Below are 22,194 nucleotides of genomic sequence, written 5' to 3'. Positions count from 1 at the left end.
TGAAATAACGCAATATAAAAAACATAAATAAGTAAGCAGCAGCAGCAAAGCAAGAGGAAGGACAAGCAGCACAGCAGCAGCAGCAGCAGCAGCAGCAGAGGAAGAGGAAGAAGCAGCAGCAGCAGGCCAAAACGCAACGAGGCAAAGGCAAAAGGCCAACTGGCAGCCGAGGGAGCAGCGAACGCAACAGCAGCAGTTGAATCACGCCCCTTTCCGTCCGTTCCCTCTCATTCTCTCTCTCTCTCTCTCTCCCTGTGTATGTGTGTGTGTGTGGAAGTGAGATAGTGAATCGAGCTCAATTACGCCGCCAAACTGTCGTGTCAGCAACAAGAAGAAGAAACGTGAAATGTGCAATTCCTGGCTGCTGCTCATAATTGCGCTCACTGTTGTCTGCCTGTGGAACTCGCAACAAACCGAAACATCCAAATCATGCCCAGCCGAGTGCATCTGCTTGTCCCAGACTCAAGTAAGCTTAACAATGTCTAACCATCTACCTCTAGCCCTCTCTCCCGCTTCCCCCCCCTCACTCTCACTCTCTCTCTCTCGCACTCTCTCTCATATCTTTGTAGTTGTTAGCAGGAGCATCATCATCATCATCATCATCAGCTGGTGGCCTATAGAGAGTTCGTCTGGGGGATCCTCGGCCTGGTCAACCTCTTGGCCACACACAGAGATAGATAGAGAGAGCGAGGGAGAAAGTGCCAGAGAGCGAGTAGAATTATATCGAAAATGTTGGGCAAAAATGTTCATTTCCCTTTGTTTCACAATTCACAAACTGCACAATGGACAGCCATGGAGGCAGTGGCAGGGGCAGGGGCGGGGCAGGGGCGGGGCAGCGGCGGCATTTGCTGTGGGCATGGCATATTCCACTTGTTACATTTGCTGCTCTGCGCCTCGCTACCACTTGGTATACCCTGTAGCTAGCGCCAGAAAGGGTAGATGCGACAGCCTTGGATATAAATAATACAGACAGATATGGATCTAGTTAACGGTATAACAATGCTAAGCAAGCCAATTCATTTTTCATGGATACAACTATTTATACAGGGTATACGGCCAGTCAGTCAACTCAGTGCCCCCTGCGCTTGCACTCTTTTCGTATTCAATTGTCTCCCGCGAGAATTTTTGCGGCCAGCTGCGCGAATAGTTTGGAGGATGTGAACAGAAAACACGAGAAGAGGCAGAAACAAAAAACAAAAAAAACAAAAAAACAAATGATGGCAGTAGGCACTGCCACGCCCCGCCCTTAGCCGCAACGCCGCCCTTTCGGCGGCCCACTTAGGCACGCTTAATGCGCATCCTTATTACCAATGGGGCGAGCGAGCGCTGCTGGCATCGTCATTTTTACCAAATTGAGAACTTAAGTGATTTCATTATTCCAGATTATGAACAATGAAATGATTTACTCGGCCCAGTACTCTGCCTCCTCCCGCCACAAAAACAAAAACAAAAACAAAAATGAAAATGAAAAAATTATTAATAAATGAATTGAGGTAAAAGAGCAGCGCGAGTCCTTAGAAGTGCCTCTTGCTTTGTATTCAAAAATTGTGCTTAGCCGTTGCCTACTTTTCCGCGCAGCTTCAAGTGGCCAACTTAGACTCGGCTGCTCACCCATATATCTATATATATACATATACATTTATATGTTTATCGGTGTATATATGCTGAGAGATTTTATCTTGTTGAAAATACAGTTAATTGGTTTGCTAATTGTGTTGGCTTAGGTATTTGAATAGGGTTAAGAGACCATTAGAAATGAGAACTTCAAGTTTTGGCCATGACCAAACAGGAGAGTAACCATTTTCGATAGCTACATGCAGTTGTTTAAGTTATCGATAATATTTGGATATCTAAATACTCAGTAAGATCTTCCATTTGGCTAGGAAATCATAAATATCTGCTGCAGCTGCTATCAGTTTAGAGTGTGAGCCAGAACTAGATTCAGGCCAATTAGCATCAAGGCTGCAGTAGGCAGGCATGACTGTAGACAAATTTGATCAGTAGTACAGTCTTTACACTCTAAAGAATGTTTTATATAGCTGAAGAAAATATAGCAGACATACTCATCAAGGTAACTGAAAATTACCCAGAAGGGATTCGAATTCAATTGAATTGAACATAGTGCGCCATATTATAAAGTTAGGTATTCCCATTAAATACAAGATATTGGCATGACAATAGCTTACAAATAAAACTCAAGCGCAGAGTAGTAAAAAGTTGTTGACGTTTTGCAGTTTGTTTTGCTACAGTTCAATTTAGTTCTCATAGATCTTTAGTTTTATTACTTATGAATTTCTGTTCCAATCAAATGCATACTGTTGTATATATTTCTATATATACATACACAAGTTTGCAGAGTTCATACCCTTTAAGCGCATTTACAGACTGGAATATAGAGCTTATCGAACAATAAAATGAAACGCAGCGCAACGTATTGAAATGAAACATTTGGCGGCAGTCGCATAAACAATTGTTAAACAAGAAAAATAAAATAAAATCAGAAAACACAAAAGACGAGGAAGACGAGGAAGACGAAGAAGCAGCAGAAGCAGAAGCAGCAAGAAATGAAACTTTTAATTCGTTCATTTAAGAGGTGAAGCGTATGAAAATTGTGCAAATGCGAAAGGAAGGAGGACTGTAAAAGAGCTGGACAGAGGCGGGCAGCGATGACATCAACGAAACAGCGACAAGCGATGCGACAGACAGATGGACGATGAGCAGCAGTAGAAGAAGAAGAAGCAGCAGCAGCAGCAGGAGTAGGAAATGGATGAGCAGGAGGAGTTACAGCAGATAAGGCAGAGTGTAAAGACGGAGTAGATGGAACGAGGCATGTCTAGAATGGACATTGTAGCCATACAGTGCAAGAGGGGCGGGCTGGGCGGAGGTATGCCCACAAACGCACGCATCAGCACATAATAGTTGTAAAAAATGAAAGCACAAAGAGGAGACGAGACGCGAGCAGCGAGCAGCGAGCTGCGAAAAGCGTGGCGCAAAGCAATGTCGAGGGGGTGGGGGTGGGATGGGTCAGCAAAGGGGGCGGGGGCGGAAGCAACTGCTAAGGGGGGGTTGATTAAAAAGAAACAACGAAAATAACAACGAAACGAGCAACAGAAACGCGGCGACAAAACAAAACAATGAACAAGCAAAAGAGTGCGCGACTAGGCAGATACCCTGCACTCAATTGGAGCAATGGAAATGAGCTGAGCTCAAAGTAGACTATAGATATAGATAGATATGTATATAGACAGCGTAAGAGAGTCTGATATACATGTAGATATTTATATATACAACATTATAATTTATCGAAACTATACTCGATAATTATCGATGAAAGTGCTATGGGCAAATTATCGATTTGAGTGGCTAATCTGTATTGTGTGTAATAGAATAAAACTCTATAACGTGAATAGCGGTTTTGTGTTATCGATCTTAATCGATGATATACGAAGCTAATATACCTAAGATAACTAAACCTAAACGCTGTGAGCTTTTCATCTATTGGCAATGCACTTAGCTCTAATCTCACAATCACAAGCAAGACTTTTTGCGCTTGAATAGATAAGTTAAGTTTAATAATCGATAGTTATCGATTTTAGAGTTTGCTTATAGTTAGAAATATCCGACCATCCCATGCAGCAGATTTAGTATGAGAAACTGCCCAACAGACTATTCTATACAGTCCAATCGGTAAACATATGCAGCTAACTTAAGTTTAACCGATATATATCGGCGAGTTTAGTTAAAGGAGAAGGAGCCCCAGAGATATTCGACGAACATCATATAAACTTGAAGATATGCCTTGACCATTCGCCAAAAAACGCATATACCCGTTTACAGCTTTTACAGGGTATGACAAAGAGAACAAAGAGCATAAAAAAAAATTCGATTTAATTTTATTTGGCAGCAATAAAGCCGCAAATTCAATTTTTCGCACCAACATTGACTAACATCTTGACACCTGCCCCGCCCTACCGAAGCACCTCTATGCCAGTTACTCCATCTCATTCTCACACTCTATCTATGTCGCTCTCTCTCACTCTCTCTCACTCTCTATCTTTTTCGTGCAGGTGCTGTGTAACACGGGCGGACTCGAGCAGATTCCGCTGCGCCAGCTGCCAGCGACAGTGGAGAATCTGGCATTGACGAAAAACAACTTTCCCATCATTAAGCCGGACTCGTTTGCCGGACTGCGGGCGCTGAAGAAGCTCTCGCTGGATGGCAACAACATAACACGCATCAAGCAGTTCGCATTCCGTGGCTTGCCCCGATTGCGTGAGCTATCCATACAGTATACGCCGCTGCAGATGGTGGCGCAGTTCGCCTTCGCCGGACTGCAGAATCTGTCCACCATTCTGCTGAGTCACAATCAAATTCAGCGGATCGAGGGCAACGCCTTTGCGGGCACGTCGAACATCAAGCTGATCCTGCTGAGCAACAATCCCCTGATCCGGATCGAGACATCGGCGTTCTCCAGCCTCACCAATGTGGGCCATTTGATACTGCCGTCGGGCATACGGAGCATCGAGCAGGACGCGTTCTTCGGCATGGACGCTGTCGGCCTGCTGAAGCTGGCCTACATGGATCTCAAGGAGATCTCGCCGTTTACCTTTCGCGGCCTGTCCAACGTGCTGCTGCTGACGCTGCAGGAGTCCGACTTGGGCGTCATATGCGCCGACGCCTTCACCGGTCTCACCCAGGTGGAGACGCTGCAGATACTCAACAACAAAATCGACTCGATTGAGGAGCTCAACTTCACGCACACAGCCGCCATCAAGCATCTGAAGTTCCATGGCAACCATGTGCTGGAGACGCCCGATCCGAATGCCATCATCGTGGATGGCGTCGATCACCTGCAGCTGATCAACAATCATTTCCCCTGCGGCTGCCACATACACACCCTCCTCGACGGGCCCCTCGCTGAGGGGGCGCACAATCTGAGCGACTTTCTCCAGAAGAACTACTGCATCTCGCCGCTGGAGGTGAACGGGCGCGTGATGAGCGAACTGGACATCGATGCGATCGGACGGTGCGCCGATCAGCTGACCAAAGGCAATCTGGGCAGCTCGGCTGCCACACTCGCGCTCGGCCTGAATGCCATGCTCCTGATCGCTGTCGCCAGCTGCGTCGAGTGGCGCTACGTTCGCCTGCTGGCCCATCTCTTCAGTCACAGTCACATCGCTTGGCGGCGACGTCGGAAGCGCCGGCGACCCGACTAGATCAGCCCCACTCCACTCCAGCACAGGTCCTGCACGCGCTTCCACTGAGCGGAGCGCGTGAGAGAGAGAGATAGAGAGCACTAAAACTCCGTTTGTACTTTACACTACGTATTTCCTGCTTAAGAAGTAAGTAAACAAATCCTGAAACCCTATTGAAACAAAACACCATCCACTTCATATAAATTTTGCCAAAGGTCAGCCTGAGTTGAGGCCTAAGAGTGTTTCAGAAACCCTGAAACCCTATTGAAATAAAACACCATCCACTTCATATAAATTTTGCCAAAGGTCAGTCTGAGTTGGGGCCTAAGAGTGCCTAGTCTGAGAGAGTGTTATAGACGGTTATTGATCAACTTTATTTATTTATTGCTCTTCATTTTTATTGATTTTTAAGCTCATTTCATAAACTTTGTTGTCTCTTCTATTCTTCTGATCTTTAAGCAAGTTAAGATCATTTTCGAATCCAACAAAAAGCTATAAACCGAAGCGAATCGAACTGAACCGAACCTTGAATGATTAAAAATAAAATCAAAGCAAGTCGAGCAAAAAGTAAGATGTGCTCTAGTGGGGAGCGCCTGACTATGAGGAACCCAGGATGATAATGACAAGCTCATTGAACTATCGATTTGACTAGCCACTTAAACGTGAATTTAATTTATTTTAGTCTACTATACCAACTCTTATATAAATCAAAATTGTTTGGTATATAAAAAGTACTATGGGTAAAATCTTGGTGAACGAATACACTATGATGGTGTTTAGTTTCGTATTGATCTTTATTCTTCATGTTTATTCATATGTTCATGCCTGAACACTTGGTATTACTAACGTTACTCAGAAAACCCTGATTTCCCAATTTCAAGACGTTCAGGGTAGAAAGTTAACATCGGTAGTGCTTCCAGTAGAACTTGATCTTGTTAGAGAGCAACCTGAACTGTCGAACTGATGAAGGTCGGATGAAGTGAAGGCGGTCGGAAGGGATAAGTATTAAAGACTCTTTTGAGCTATTGCCTCAAAAGAAGTAAACATACATGTATAAGTAGCAAGTTCGATAAACAAAAATAGTGATGGACAGGCGGTGCTCGTACTAACGGAGATCGGCTAGACAGAATTTGGAGGAGAGGGCTGAGAGACTGACAGAAAGGAATAGATCGAAAGACTCGCCCTAGTGCACCATGAGTAGCATACATATGCCTAATATGATCAGCCACGCCTCTAGCTATATTCAACAGATCCAATGAGCTTACGATGCTCGGTTTCGAAGCATTCAAAATTGCTTCAGCCTCACAAACCTTTCCCAGCCTTTGCTCCTTTGCTTAGTCTCAGCTTAACTTACAAGCCGAAACTCATCTCTTTCTAACTTCTAAACAGTTCCAAGCCGAAGCTTAAGCAACATATTCCCCCAGGTAAAGCCTATGCCTATTTACAGTTGGGAAGTCACTGCTTTGGCTAACTGTAATTAAGATATTGCTCCATTGAATAACTCTCCTTTCTATCTGATACTCCTTTCATTTGCATTCCGCTTTTTACGAGGTATCATTTGGCGGATAGCTTACATTGATTCCATTTGCTTTCAATTAGCTTTGGCCTTTGATCGCGCTGCTAATGGAAAGTATTTTTTGTTTCAGCTTCATTTGCGGCGCCAGCTGCTTATCGCTCTCATCAGCAGACATACACATACCCTATACACATGCCCTCCACACACACACACACACACACAAACAGACACATAGAGACTGTATACCCTATATACATTTGCTATCAACTTTTAGGTTTCGCTTCAAATGCAAATGGAAAATGTTTTCAATGCCCGCTTCATATCTCTATCTCGCCATCTAGCCCTCTCCCTCGCACACTCTACCTTTCTCTCTCTCTCTCTCTCTCTCTCTCTCTCTGTCAAACTCATATATGGAAAAAGAAGTATTCCGCACAGTTAGCCAAATCCGAATCCGTTAACATTTTTTTTATTTCTCTTGCTTTTTTCGTCAGTTTGGCTTTTGGCTCCTCCAATTGAACTGCAGCCAGCCTTAAAGGCAGCCTCGACTACCGATGTTGTTGTTGTTGTTGTTGTTGTTGCTGATGCAGCTTCAACGGTTTCATTGTGCCATGCCACATCTCACTTAAAGTGCTGCAGGCTTCACAGCCAAGGGAGGCAGCGGACGGACGGACGGACGGACGGTGTGGTAGAGGCTTGGCTCATCAAGGTGGGGAGCGGGGCGGGGCGGGTGTGGGTCTATGGGTTAGCATACAAAACGAAAACGGAAATTACAAATTCTATTCACTCGCAACGGCATTGAGGAAGAGCGCTCTCTAATTCGTTGCTCCAACTTGTCCCCCCATGCACACACACACACACACACACACACACACATACAGCTAAAAGTTCTGGCTAGGCTGAAAGGCAATGCTACAGCGGGTTCATTCTATAGACGCTTATCGCAAAGGATTTAGATTTATCTAACTTGATTATGATGCTACACACACACAAACACACAGCACACACACACACACAAACACACAGCACACACACATAGCACACACACATACTTCTGTTGTTGCTTTGGTAAAACAAATGCGCAGAGAAATCATTGAAGGAAATTAAAACTTTGTTTACTCTCAAGTCCATTTCTTGTAATGTATGCCACGCCCCTGCTTGCTCTATGCCCATAAACTTACCCTTTTTGCTGAGTGCATTATAAATCTGTGCTACTCGTTATAGCAGTGCATATTGAATTCTAAATTCTGCCTACAATTGACTTAGGACTTTGTTTGGAATCATTCAAATAATATTTTATTATTTCAAATTAAACTTCAAGATTTTGGCCTAACAGAAAGAAGCATAGGAGAAGCGAGGCATGAGTCTAGAATTGGAAATGTCGAGCAAATATTAAAGCAGAAAGGCAGGTTAGTAGATGAAAGTTAGAAAACAGAAGGAGAAGAAGAAATAGAAAAATTAGTGGAACAAAAATACCTATGGAAAGTGCTTAAATAAATGAAGACATTAGAATCAAGGATTACGAATGGTATATAAAATGATGTGGAGAAGAAGAAGAAACACTATAAAGACAGTCTCTAAGGCAGCGTTCTATAGACGATTTGCTTATCCACATGATGTTGGAAGAAGAAATAATTGGCAAAAGAGAGAAGACTAAAACTAAAACTATTTTAAAAGAAGAAGAATTTCTTTTGTGGGCATACAATCTTAATGAAACTTTCAGAGCGTAATCATATGGTAATATTGTGTGTACATTCCAAAGCACAAAAGTATCCGAAATCTGTGAATTACAAAATCTTCGTATCGATCAACTGCATATACACAGTAAGTCTGAAGTCTCTAGGCCTAAAAGTGTTCAAATTAGGCTGAAAAGACTAAATCAATTTTTCGATTATTTTCGATAAACAAGTTATGGGATGAGTTATCGAAAAAATATGATATATATAGATAACTTGTACTGCGTATGGTACACACGAGTATGCATGCCAAATTTCAGCTCTCTAGCTCTTATAACTTCTGAGATCGATGCACTCACACGGACGGACAGACGGACAGGGCTAAATCGACTCAGCTTGTCGTGCTGACCAATAATGTATATACTTTATGGGGTCTGCGATGACTCCATCTGCCCGTTACATATTTTTTCACATAACCATTATACCCTGATTTCCCATTTTCAATGGGTTCAGGGTATAAACAAGTAAGAAGGCTCCAGTCGAGACTGCTCGACTAGGAGATACCCTGAACCCTCTAAGCTGATATTCTAATCATTCTGCACTTCTTTTATGCACATGCATCCACACGCACGCATAAGCCCGTGCTCTGCTAACTGCGCAGTAAGCAGCGACTGCGCTTAGGCTGCGCTGCAATGTGGGCAATATTATGAGAATTTATTTCTTGAATAATTTCTTTTGTAGACATAAAATCTTAATGAAACTTTTAAAACGTAATCATATGGTAAATATGTGTGTACATTCCAAAGCACAAGTCTCTAGTACTTGAAATGCGTTTTTTATAAATTGGGGGGAAAGGGGGCGTGGTATCCAAAATCTGTAAATGACAAAATCTTTGTATCGATTAACTTTATATACAACGCAAATTTGAAGACTCCAGGTCTAAAAGTGTTCAAATTAGGCTAAAAAAACAAAATCAATTTTTCGATTATTCTCGATAAAAAAGTTATCGGACGATTTATCGGAAAAATAAAGCAAACTCGTACTGCGTATAGTACACACGAGTATGTATGCCAAATTTCAGCTCTCTAGCTCTTATAACTTCTGAGATCGACGCACTCATACGGACGGACGGACGGACGGACGGACGGACGGACGGACGGACGGACGGACAGACGGACAGGGCTATATCGACTCAGCTCATCGCGCTGATCAAGAATATATATACTTTGTGGGGTCTGCCACGCCTTCTTCTGCCCGTTACATACTTTTTCACAAAACCATTATACCCTGATTTCCCATTTTCAATGGGTTCAGGGTATAAAAAGTATAAATAAAGAAAGTATAGCTCTAGTTCTAATACAAATTATCTTTTAAGCAGATGTCTTCAAGGAGTCTTAGAGTTTTTTAAAAATTATGGTGTCAAATAAGAAATATTGAAACAGAATCTCTCAAGATAAAGTTGAAATCAAAAAAGAATTTTTGAAAAAATAAGTTTTAAGTTAAGTTTGGAAAAATGTGTTTTAAATAGAAAATTTGTGAAATAAAATTTTTAAAGATCAAAGTCTGCTTACTTAGCTATAGGACTCGACCGGCTATATTCGATAGCTCTTATAGAAATGATATAGCTCAACAATTTGATCTTGTGTCTTGTTTCAATTGTGAATGAATTTTGATTGCTGCTTGCCTATTGTCTTGCTGCAGCTGTGACATTTTTGCATTTGCTGAACTGCCACCCGACCACCTAGCCAGGCCCCTCGATCCGCTTGAGCACACATAATATTGGCAATTGATTTAATCAATTTGGCTGTTGGGCTAATTGAAAGAAAAAATGCCAAGTTGGCCCGAACTTAAAGCTTTAACAATCCAACAGTGGGACCAACCTGTGGGCGAGTGGGCGTCTGGCAGTGTTGGCTTAAATGGGCGTGCCTATGCGTTAGCTACAAAACACGTTCGCGCATTTTCAACCCCCCCCTCCCCACGCACGTGGCCCCTGCCGATGGTGGAGCATTTGGCACACGATTTCTGTCACTTGGCGCCCGCTCATGTCCGCAGATCGTTAACTTAATTGTTCCGCTTGAAATCCGAAAACTCTGTTCGACGCCATTGCCATTGTTGCGAGTGATAGTTGAGGCCCCGCATTCAGTCCACTGGCGCTGCCACTGCCGCCCCTTCCCCCACCCAGATGGCGGCCTCTAGGCCCTCTGGCCGTGTCAGCAGTGCAATAAAATTGGCGTGACTAACTGTTGTGGGCGGCCATGGCCATGGACGGTGGGGACTCGCGCTGGTCACTCGCCCAGATGGCAGCGAGTGGGGCAGGGGGGCGGTAGGGGGGGTGGCCGTGCGTGCCGCTGCCAACGTCGCTGCTGACACGTCAGCGAGTGCGTCATGCAATCAGCAAATGGTCGACCGCAGCAAAAGTCGCGTAATTAACGGCGAGCAACGCTTCAGCTGAACTAAACCTAAACCGAAGCTCAGATGCTGCTGCTGCTGCTGCTGCTGCTGCTCCTGCTACTCCCCCTTCCTCCTCCCCTCCTCTGTCAGCAAGTCAAATTAAAACTTGTCCTATCCCCCATTTCCCACATGTGCAGCAGCTCGTCGTGCCCCTTTTTATAGCATCGATAAAGTTGCACAGAAAATCGCGACGAAAACCAAATTTAATGCTCGCACACACAAAGCTCGACTAACGCATACCCTTTAAAGTCAGCAGCAGCTAAATTTGCCGCTAAATCTGAGCACTTCATGTGAAATATAGCATATTTCAGCTATATAAGTCACAGGCTAGATTTTCAGTAACCTTGTACGACTCAAAAATAAATAAATGCAAATGATGTAATCTGTAAATACCCTACAAATTGTACAGATGCGGCACTCATGATACCCTATGTGATTCCCTTCAAGACTATGCCAAGAACATGAAAAAAACAAGTAAGAAAACTCTAGTCGAGACTGCTCGACTAGGAGATACCCTAAACCCTCCAAGCTGATATTCTAATCATTCTGGACTTCTTTTATGCTCACATACATATACATGCACTTATGAGTACGCACTCTGCTAATTGCGCAGTAAGCAGCGATTGCGCTTGGGCTGCGATAAAGTGTGGGCAATATTATTACAATTTATTTGTCGAATAATTTCTTTTGTAGACATACGATCTTAATGAAACTTTCAGAGCGTACTCATATGGTGAATATGTGTGTATATTCCAAAGCGTGGCGTGGTATCCAAAATCTGTAAATTACAAAATCATTGTATCCATTAACTTTATATACAACGCAAATTTGAAGTCTCTAGGCTTAAAAGTGTTCAAATTAGGCTGAAAAAACAATGTCGATTTTTCGATTATTCTCGATAAAAAGTTATTGGATGAGTTATCGAAAAAATAAGATAAACTTGTACTGCCTATGGTATACACGAGTATGCATGCCAAATTTCAGCTCTCTAGATCTTATATCTTCTGAGATCCTTTAGCTCATACGGACGGACAGACGGACAGGGCTATATTGACTCAGCTCGTCATCCTGATCAATAATATATATACTTTATGGGGTATGCGATGATTCCTTCTGCCTGTTACATACTTTTCACAAAACCATTATACCCTGATTTCCCATTTTCAATGGGTTCAGGGTATAACAAACATATTACCATATCCTGATCACAATTGAAACTCTAATGAAAAACAGGGTCTTAGTGTCTATTATACCCTTGCGCATTCTAATTCCACGGTATTGCGAACACATTTTGCAAATTACTTGCAAGAAGCGACTAAAAACGTGAAATTTTCCCGAAAGTAAAGTAAATTAATCATGACAAAAATTTGCACGAAGCAAAGCACGACGTAAAGATACCCTGCAGCAATATTTTCAAGCGATGAATGCTATACTCGTAGAATATGAAATTTCCTTGTGAGCTTTCTGTATTGACCAGAAGTTGTGCATTGTAGATGTTTACTTTGTTGGTCCAGCATGCCCAGTTGCAGCGAAGACTACAGGGTAGTTGAAGCGCAAAGAAAGTGAATTGCATTTAAATAAAAACAGCACCAAAAAATGAAAGTCTATTGAAAAATGCAATGCAATGAAATCGAAAAGACCAAGACTTAATGGAGCTGAAAGAGATGAAGCAAGCAACGAAGGAAAAGAAGTCGAAGCAGCTGAAATAGAAGATGCAAATGGAGCAGTTGAAGGGGAAGAGAAGTCAAAGGAGCTGCAAAATAGAAGATGCAGATGAAATAGATGGAGATGAAAGGGAAGTCGTGTGGAATGAAGGGTAGAGATTTAGGGAAAGATGAGGGAAGAAAAGTGAAGGCAGATAAGGGAAGATAAGTTATAGGAGGAAAAGTCCCAGGAGAGAAGTCGAGAAAGATGAAGATAAGTTAGAGAAGACGACGATACGAGATCGAGAATAGGATGAGTGAAGAGAAGTCAAATATAAGAGGCGAAGATAAGTGAGGAAAATATGTAGGTGGAGTGGTCAGAGATAAAGAGAAGAACAGAATGGAATTGAGAATGGGAAACAGATCAGAGAAAGGAAAAATGTGTTTCAGCAGACGAATGACAGAGACTAAAAGAAGAGAAAGGGCGATAAGACGAAGCAGATTACTAAAAAGTAAATAGAGATGAAGAAGAGTCAAGTCGTAAGGTATAAAACCCATGAGATTAAAGGAAAGGGAACTACTGTGACAACTACTACTTGCAAGAGGGAAGAAGAGAGAGGAAAATAAAAAAAAATAAAATAAAAAAACATTTCAAGTAGACGGGAGGCAATTGCTCCAACGACACTTCGCTAGGTCAAGGTGAACGAGGCGTTGCTCGGCTGCTGCTCATTGTTCATTGTTCATTGTTCATCGGCCGTAGCACATTGCTCATTGTCATCATCATAGCCGTGGCAGTCCGTTTGGCAATTAACAAGCGCCATCAATTAGCTCCGCGAATCTCAGCCTCAAATATGACAACGGACAAAGAGGAAAAGGACTGAGCGAAAGGACTAAGCGTTGTCCATTTGCGTGTCGCTGCGCATTTATTTGCCTCTTCCTTTTTTTTTTTAGCCCCAGCAGCTCCCGCCATTCCGTATATATACATTTCTTTTTTTTTTTTTTTTTTGTCCCGTCTGCCATTTGGCATTGCAAATTTATTGAGCTAATACAAAATTTAATCAGGCTGGGCCGAGCCTTTGGGCTTGGGCCTCGTAGAATTATCAGGCGCGCGCCGCCCATAAATAACTGTGGGCGAGGCCGAGCGGAGTGGGCAGGGGTCGTGGCTTAGGGTCCAAACAGCTGGCGGCAAAGGCTCGCCGGACTTGGATTTGTGCCTATGCGAATCGGTTCGGGGTTTTGGATGCTATTTATGCTTTTTATATTCGGGCTCGGCTCGCAGTGCTTACACTTCATTTAAAGTCAAGGAGTCGCACATAAATTTCCATGCACATAATTAAACGGCCAAAATGACAAAGCAAAATCGTTAAATCGAGGTCAAAAGCGGCTGCCATGAGTGCGAGCCCTTCTGACCCTAGCCATAAACAGCTGTGCCAAAGCGGGCCAAAACTACAAAAGTAATTAAATATGCGGCTAGCTGACCTCCCACACACACACACACACACACACACACAAGCGCGCACAATATGCATGTAAGTGTGTGTGTGTGTGTGTGTTGTCTCATAACAAAAATTATGAAAATCTATGTGGGCCGCCTGTCAATTAACGTGGCCAAATCGACGAGCCGCAAGCGAAAGCTGTGGCCAACGTTGCGTATGAGTTATATGCGGGCAGCTGCTGCCAGAGCAACGCCCCTCACACAGACACACACACACACGCACACACACACACCCACATGAGCCGCCCACAATTAAGCTCGAATCATTAACATTTTAAAAGATGCGCCCACACACACGCACAACAGACACAGACAGCACACACACACACACACACGCAGGCATAACAAAGCACCCACACACTCTTTGCTTAACTAAAAACTGAGATTGAAACTGACATCGACAGCGCGTGGAGGCTGTCAGAAGTTCAGCACGTCGCACAGTGGGGTAAACACTGTCAAATTTATGTTGATCTAATGTAATAGCATATCGAATATCGATAACATTGATAGCTGATAGCTGATTTGTGTATATCGGTAAAAGCCATCAATTGATACAATACCTATATTGATGCACCTAAATGAATCGTGCATTGTATTGCAAAGATATTTATAAATAAATAAATATATGTATATCGATAACAGACCTCAATAGATAAAGGATACAAGCGATCAATCTAAATCGTATATCAAGATATAGATTAATCGGTTACGGTAATACGTAGAAATGCTATACTTTATAGATACGAGCAAGCGATATGACAAATATATTATCAAGGAAAATAAAGCTCATTAAATAAATTAATATAAATAAAATAATTATATATTAAAATAAAAAAAATAAAGTATTACTGATAGAGGCAATTAATAGAAGCAATCGATATAGCATGTACTATCGATAAATGAAATTGATATTACATGATCCATACAAAAAATCTTATAAGTAATATTGATAGAAGCAATGGATAGTGTATGTATCGATAATACAGTGCTTATCATAATTATAGCCCACTTTTAATCCACTTAAACGAATCGGCTGAAAATTTTTCCCAAATGGAATATTTCCTCAAAATCTTCAAAAATGAGTAGTTCAATATTTCAATTATGAATGGCAAAAAACTTTTTCACTTAAAATTCACGATTTAATAACGATTTCTTAAAAAGAAGTAAAAAACAAGGAAAAACAGCACCATTTTCTGTATCAAAATTATAGCCCATATTCATATTTTTGTAAAAAAAATCCGAATTCGTTGCGGATTAATGGAAAAACTAATGTTAATACTTAGTCCGGCCTCCATTTGTCTTAGTTAACTCAAAAATTCTCTTCCTCATTGAAACCACTAAATTTAATAAAAGGTCCTTTTCGAAACTTTGTTATTTAGTCATTGTCGTTTAGAATTTGCGTTTTAAGATATCCAACTGTTTCCAACTGGCGATTTTTGGCATACACACGTCTTGCAAGATTACCCCAGACATTTTTATCGGGTTGAGATCCCCAAAACATGCTGGCCAGTCAAGGACATCAACATGACATTCCTCCAAACACTCTTTTGTACGTCTGCTCACATGGATTCTGGCATTATCCTGTTGGAAAACCATTGGTTTCTCACGTAATTCTCTTGAATATGGAATGAGAATACTATCCAGAGCCTGAATATACTCTTCACTGTTCATTCGGTTCGTTACAAACTTCAATTCCCAGGTACCAAATAAAAAAAATGGACCCCAAATCATGACGGAGCTACCTCCAAAGTTTGTCCTTGAAAAAAACATAGGATCCTTCCTCAAATCATGCTAATAAGTATCAAACCCATCAGGACCATCCAGGTTAAACTTCTTCCCATCAGAAAATACGACCTGTTAGGGTAAAAATTTATAAATATACTGTAAGCCAAAAGACGATGATTCAAACGCGCGTATGTCAGATCGGTCGCAGTATGTCCATCGGCAAAACCAAGTCGAGCAACCTTGTGGCGACTTAGCAACATGGATGCTTTGGTCAGTTTAGACCTATTTATGATTCCTGAGCTCTTAAGTACTCGCCAAACAGTCATCGCTGACATAGATTCGGCCACATGTGCGGCCAAAGCTATACAAGCGGCTGGGTTGTTGCTGGCTTTCTTAATAATTTTGCGTTTATCGTGCGCAATTAGTAACGGTTTTCACCCAGTACGTCTTCTTGATCCTTATTCTTCGGGGTTATCCAAAAAAATTTTAATTACACTTTGACTTTTTTTTCAAAATTCGTAAAATACTCGAAATAGACTCTCCTGACTCGAAAAGTGAGAAAATACGGTCCTTTTCATAATAAGATAATTGTTTTCCAAGCGGCATCTCTTAAAAACTATCGAAATTTACTTAATTACAATGTCTGTAAAGCCAAAAGTCTGTTCCGCACTTAATAAATTCAAATTTGCGACAGTGGGCTATAATTATGATACACAAAAATGCAAGCAAAAATGCTAGCACAGAGCAAAAGTTAACGGTTCTTTCTTAGTTTTCCATAAATTGAACTAAAATTTTGATAAAATCTACTGAACATGCTCCAGTCTATAATGTGCTGTAAAATTTATTTTTAAAAAACCTTAAAAATTTTGTTACAACGGGCTCAAAGTTTAAGTTGCAGGGTGGGCTATAATTATGATAAGCACTGTAGCAATTGCTATACAATTTTACATGTCATATCATACATACGCTACTTCACATATATATTTTCATGCATGTATATATACATATACATATAAGTATATCGACAACAGTAATCGATATGCCATAGACTTATCAGGTGTTGCACTCAGTCCTGAGCAAATGTTTATCGATTTATCGATAACAGAAATGATTGCTAATCATATTGCTAATCACTATAACAAATATTACTCGATATTAGCTATTAATGTTAATATCAATATGCATATCGATCACTCAAATCGATATTTGGAAAAAGTATGCATACAGATAAAATTTGAAATGTAATGTGTATCATTTTATCGATTTATCGATAACATAAATCGTTTCTAATCATATATTACTAATCACTATTATACAAATTTTTCGACATTATCAATTTATGTTTTTATCGATATGCATATCGATTACTCAAATCGATATTTGGAAAGAGTAAAGAAATTAAATGTATATCTCAATGTTATCGATTTATCGTTAACAGAAATCGTTTCTAATCATATATTGCTAATCACTATAACAAATATTAGTCGATATTAGCTGTTCAAGCTAATATCGATATGCATATCGATATCGACTCAAATCTGTATTTGAAAATTGTATGAATGCAAATCAAATTTGAAATCAAATGTGAAATTCGACTTTTTCAATGGCTCGACCCACTGTGCCTTAGGTTGGAAGTGCAAAAAGCCAGCACGCAAAAATACTTAAGTGAGCTTAGTGTGCCTGTGAGTTGCAGAGCCCACACGCACGCCCCTAGCCCTGACCCGGCCGGGGGGCATGGGTAGAGGGGCGGTGGGCACACCCACACACACTCACATAAAACATTTCTACACATGTGCTCGTCCGTTAGGCTGGCTTTTTACTCTTGGCTTGCAACAATTTAAAAGTGAAAAACTTTGTTGCTGTGCTTAAAGCCTTTAAGTATTTTAATTATGTAGGATTTGCGCTGAAGGCTAAAACAGCTGCCGACACAGTCAAACACAGTGAGCGGGAGGGTGACAACGAGTGAGAGAGGGGGTGTGCGGGAGTGTGGGAGAGAGCGATGGCTAGAGGGCAGGGAGCGCTGTTGGCCAAAGCCCAGCAAATTTGTTGCCAGCGGCAGCAGCAGCCAACTAATTGAAAAATCGCCTATGCCAAAGGCTACGAGGCAGAGACAACTGCCTGCCGCACACACACACAAGCACGTGCGTGTAGATGCGTGTGTGTGTACGTGTGCGTGTGCGTGTTGGCATGTGTTGTTTTGTGATGTCACCAAAGCTGATGTGACACATGCAAATGAGCTGAGAGCTGGAAGCTGAGAGAAGAAGGCCAAGAAGTCGACGGCAGCTAAAGTGCTGCGCCTGTCAATCAGTCAAGCAGTCAGTCAAGAAGGCAATCAGTCAGCTAGTCAGTTAGTCAGTCTCTGTTCAACTCTGATCTCTGATCTGCTGTTGAGAACTGAAGCAAACTCAATTAGCGCCTAGTGAGAAGTCGCAGGGAAATACTTAGTTCGCTGGGAATTCTCGAAGCCCTTCCTAATTACTTAAAAAGACGAAAGGTTGAAAGCATTTATAAGGGAAAGAAAGTAAAAGAATGAGGATTAGTTTGATGGAAAGTAAAACCTTGCAGTCAGCTGAGCAGCGCTGAGTGCTTAGTCTAGTTGGGGAAGGTTTGCAGGCTGACAAGAAAGACCTAGCGAGGACTTCAATGGATGCTAATCGAAAACAGACACACTGAAAAAGTTGTCAGCGAAACCTAAGCTGAACTATTGCATATATAGAATATATATGGGATATATAGCATATACATATATGATATATGTAAGATATATGAGAAATATAAGATATATAAAATATATGAGATATATAAGCCTGTTTTTGTCTGTAGATTAAAGCAGAGAGCTACAAGGAAAAGATATACAAATATGATATATAAGATATGTAAGATATATGAGATATATAAGATATTTTAAGATAAATGAGATATATAAGATATATGAGATATATACGCCTGTTTTTGTTTGTATATTAGAGCAGAGACCTAGATTCCTAAAGGAAAAGATATATATGATATATAAGATATTTAAGCTATATGAGATATGTAAAATATATAAACTATATAAGACTGCTTTAGTGTGCAGATTAGAGCAGAGAGCTAGCTCATATATAAAGTATGTAAGATATATGAGATATATAAGATATATGATATATAAGACATATAAGATATATAAGATACAGTAGAATCCGGTTATAGCGACACTCAAGGGACGGTCGTTATACCCGGAAGGCGCTATAACCGTATAAGTTTGCTCATAAAATTTTGTCTGGGGACCAGAATAATCGTACAGATGCTATACGCGGAGTCGTTATAGCTGGGTTTTACTGTATATGAGATTTGTCTGCAGATTAGAGCAGAGAGCTAGATTCCTAGAGGGAAAGCCTAAGCAGTATTCGTTCAACTATAGATGCTCAGAGTTTTGACTTTGAAGAGAAAACTGAACTCTCATCTTAATCAACTCGATTAGCCTTTAGCTGAAACTCAATCTAAATCTAGGCTTAATTGTTACGCATCTGAAAAGCTCCATAAGAGCAGAGCTCTTGACATTACTTCAATGGTGAACCCCAGTAAAGCATAAGAGCCAGATGCTAAAGGCCTTAAAGCCGAAATGCTTCCGTTGAGTTTAAAAATTCAAGTCCGATTCGAGCCAGAAACAGTCAGCTCAAGGCCTAAGCAGAAAATGTGTGGCCAGAGGCCTGGGGAGGCAATAAGTAGAAGTCAGAAGGCTAAAGCCTCCAGCTAAAGTGCACTTTAGAGTCTGAAACGGTAGCTAAAGACGAGAGCTGTGAAGTTGTCTAAGCTGCAGTGAAATGATGAGCTCCACTTGGCAATGCGTAGGCAAAACAAGACCGAAACTCGAATAATTAAAGCCATAAGCTATACAGGTCTATGGGAGGTCGCGTATAACTCGAACTGCAGCTGGATGCCCCATTGAAGTGCCTATCTGAAGGACTATGGGAAACATTTAATGCCGTAGCTGAAATTAAAGTTGTAGCTTTGTTGAAGTGCTTAGCCGTCGTTTCCTTCAGATACCCCGGCCTGGCCGGGTAAGCCGTTCAAGTCCAAAGCGAAGTCCAAGTTCGAGAGTCCTTTAGCGATCGCTACTCGTAAAATCGAATCAAAAATAAGTACAAACAAATCGTGAGTGTGTTTGGTGTCTGCAAACAGCCAGCGCACAATTCAAGCAGATTGCCGGAACTGAAACGAGGCAGAGGCAGAGGCAGAGTGAGGGGCCGAGTGAGAGAGTGCATGAGTGAAAGAGAGAGAGCAGGACTGCATAGAGTGCTCAACGTGCACATAAATCAGAGCGGGGCACAAGGCTTGGGATTGGGGTCTCGGCTGAAGGAGCTGCGGTATGTCATGGCAACAGCTTCATATATGTTACTATCTCTCAGTATGCATGTGTGTGTGTATATGTGTGTGTGTGTGTGTGTGTGTGTGTGTGTACGTGTGTGTGTAGCTATGTGAAGTGTGCTCGCATAGGCATTCAAGTGCACTCGAATATCCTTTCTCTAGTCTCTCTCTCCCTCCATTTCACTCTCTGTATCTCTCTCTCGTTCACTCGCTAGCTATCTCTCGCCCAGCATCAGCATCCTGTCCTGTCTGCACATCAATCTGCCAGCACGATGAACATTCCAAGCTATGACAACGATGCATTTTATTGTTGTTAACAAACTCCTTGCCACACAAATACTATAAGCATACGGAATATGCACTCGACCCTTGAATACCCTGTAATGGCACACTTAGCAAGAGTGTTTAGATTAGCTATGCCTGCTTACATACATACATCCATATGTATATGTACATGCCCATGTACTTTGATGCATACATGTAGAGTCCAATAGATTTCATGCATACATACTTACATGTGCATACATACCTGTGAATGTAGTACATATCATTTCATTTCATCATTTCATATATGTATACATGCACATGCTTATAGATCGTATACTTGAGTAAATCAATACATATTTCATACAAGCATACGTATACCTTATACCTATATACACCCCAAACCTGACAACATACATACATATCATACATATCACTATATCACTATCATATATATTATACATATAATACATGCATATCATATATATCATACATATTATACATGTCATACATATCATACATACATATCACACATATCATACATATCATACATATCAGACATATCATACATATTATACATGTCATACATATTATACATGTCATACATATCATACATACATATCACACATATCATACATATCATACATATCAGACATATCATACATATTATACATGTCATACATATAATACATATTATACATGTCATACATATCATACATACATATTACATATATCATACATATCTCACATATCATACATACATATCACATATATCATACATATCTCACATATCATACATATCATACATATCAGACATATCACATATATCACACATACATACATATATACTTACAACCCTAAATATCGTTATACATTCTTGTGTACATATGGTTACATGAATCAGTTCCATGTACTCATTATAGTTCTATGGTTCTCATTCGGAACCAGTTGGTTCATTTATAGGAATCTGTTGTATGATATAGCTAGGCTAGGCTGTGAGTCGTAACTTTCTTCCCTAATGCTTGCTTTGGTTTGTCTTGATGATGGACTAAGCCGCGTAGTTCCATTTACGAACTGGTTCGGTTCATATTGGTATTTCGTAATGGCTTTCGGCTTATCATTTACGTTTATTTAACTTTTAATTTGTATAACAAATGAAGCCTAGAGCACTCATTACGCTCTCTCTAGCAGGCCCTATATATACTCGAAATTTCTGGAAGAATATTTCAGAAAAGCTCACTGAACTAACTCAGCAAAGAACTTAAGCTATGACTATTATACATACATATAGCCAGATATAGAGCATCTCACACAGCTCAATCAAAATGGCGGCATTCTGCCTTCAGTAGTCCAGCATACCCCACCAACATAAAAGAATACAGAGCATGGCGCATGGCCACAAATTTGTCAAATGCAAAAAACACTGCAGTTTTATATCAGAGCTTATTTTATCCATGTTTATTTTATGTTTATGCAGCAAATGCCAAACTCCAGGCTAATCCTGCAACGGCAGCGCCAGCGGCAGCAGGAGAAGGAGAAGGAGGAGAAGGAGTCGATGGAGTCGATGGGGCTCTTGTTGCACACAATCGCTGCGATTGACTCGTAAATTATTGTATCTAACGAATTTGAATCTAATGTGTAAATCATAAATTCCAAACTAAAACTGAAAATCGAAAAATCGAAAAATCGAAAAACAAAAATAGCAACAACAACAAAAACTAAGAAAAACAAACAACAATTAAAAATGTATTTAAGCATATGTATCCAGATATATATACATATATCTCTATCTATATATATATATATGTATATGTATATGTAGGGTATTTTTTTTTTAAGAGAAGCAATTTTTTTTTTAAATGTCCTAGCCTAGTAGTTCATAAAT

The 22,194-nt window shown here is 40.8% G+C and overlaps 1 protein-coding gene across 1 annotated transcript; it reads left to right on the top strand.

Annotated features, from left to right (window-relative positions):
* The first annotated feature begins 80 nt into the window (after positions 1 to 80).
* Positions 81 to 21,987, top strand: LOC6585923 (chondroadherin). Its single transcript, XM_002011511.4, has 3 exons — positions 81 to 466; positions 4,068 to 5,342; positions 21,787 to 21,987. The coding sequence occupies exons 1-2, from the start codon at positions 347 to 349 to the stop codon at positions 5,214 to 5,216; spliced, it is 1,269 nt and encodes a 422-aa protein (XP_002011547.1). The 5' UTR covers positions 81 to 346; the 3' UTR covers positions 5,217 to 5,342; positions 21,787 to 21,987.
* Positions 21,988 to 22,194: the final 207 nt, after the last annotated feature.

This window comes from Drosophila mojavensis, unplaced genomic scaffold (genome assembly GCF_018153725.1).
Source record: "Drosophila mojavensis isolate 15081-1352.22 unplaced genomic scaffold, ASM1815372v1 contig_136, whole genome shotgun sequence".
NCBI lineage: Eukaryota > Metazoa > Arthropoda > Insecta > Diptera > Drosophilidae > Drosophila > Drosophila mojavensis.
This window is presented reverse-complemented; position numbering and strand designations above follow the sequence as displayed.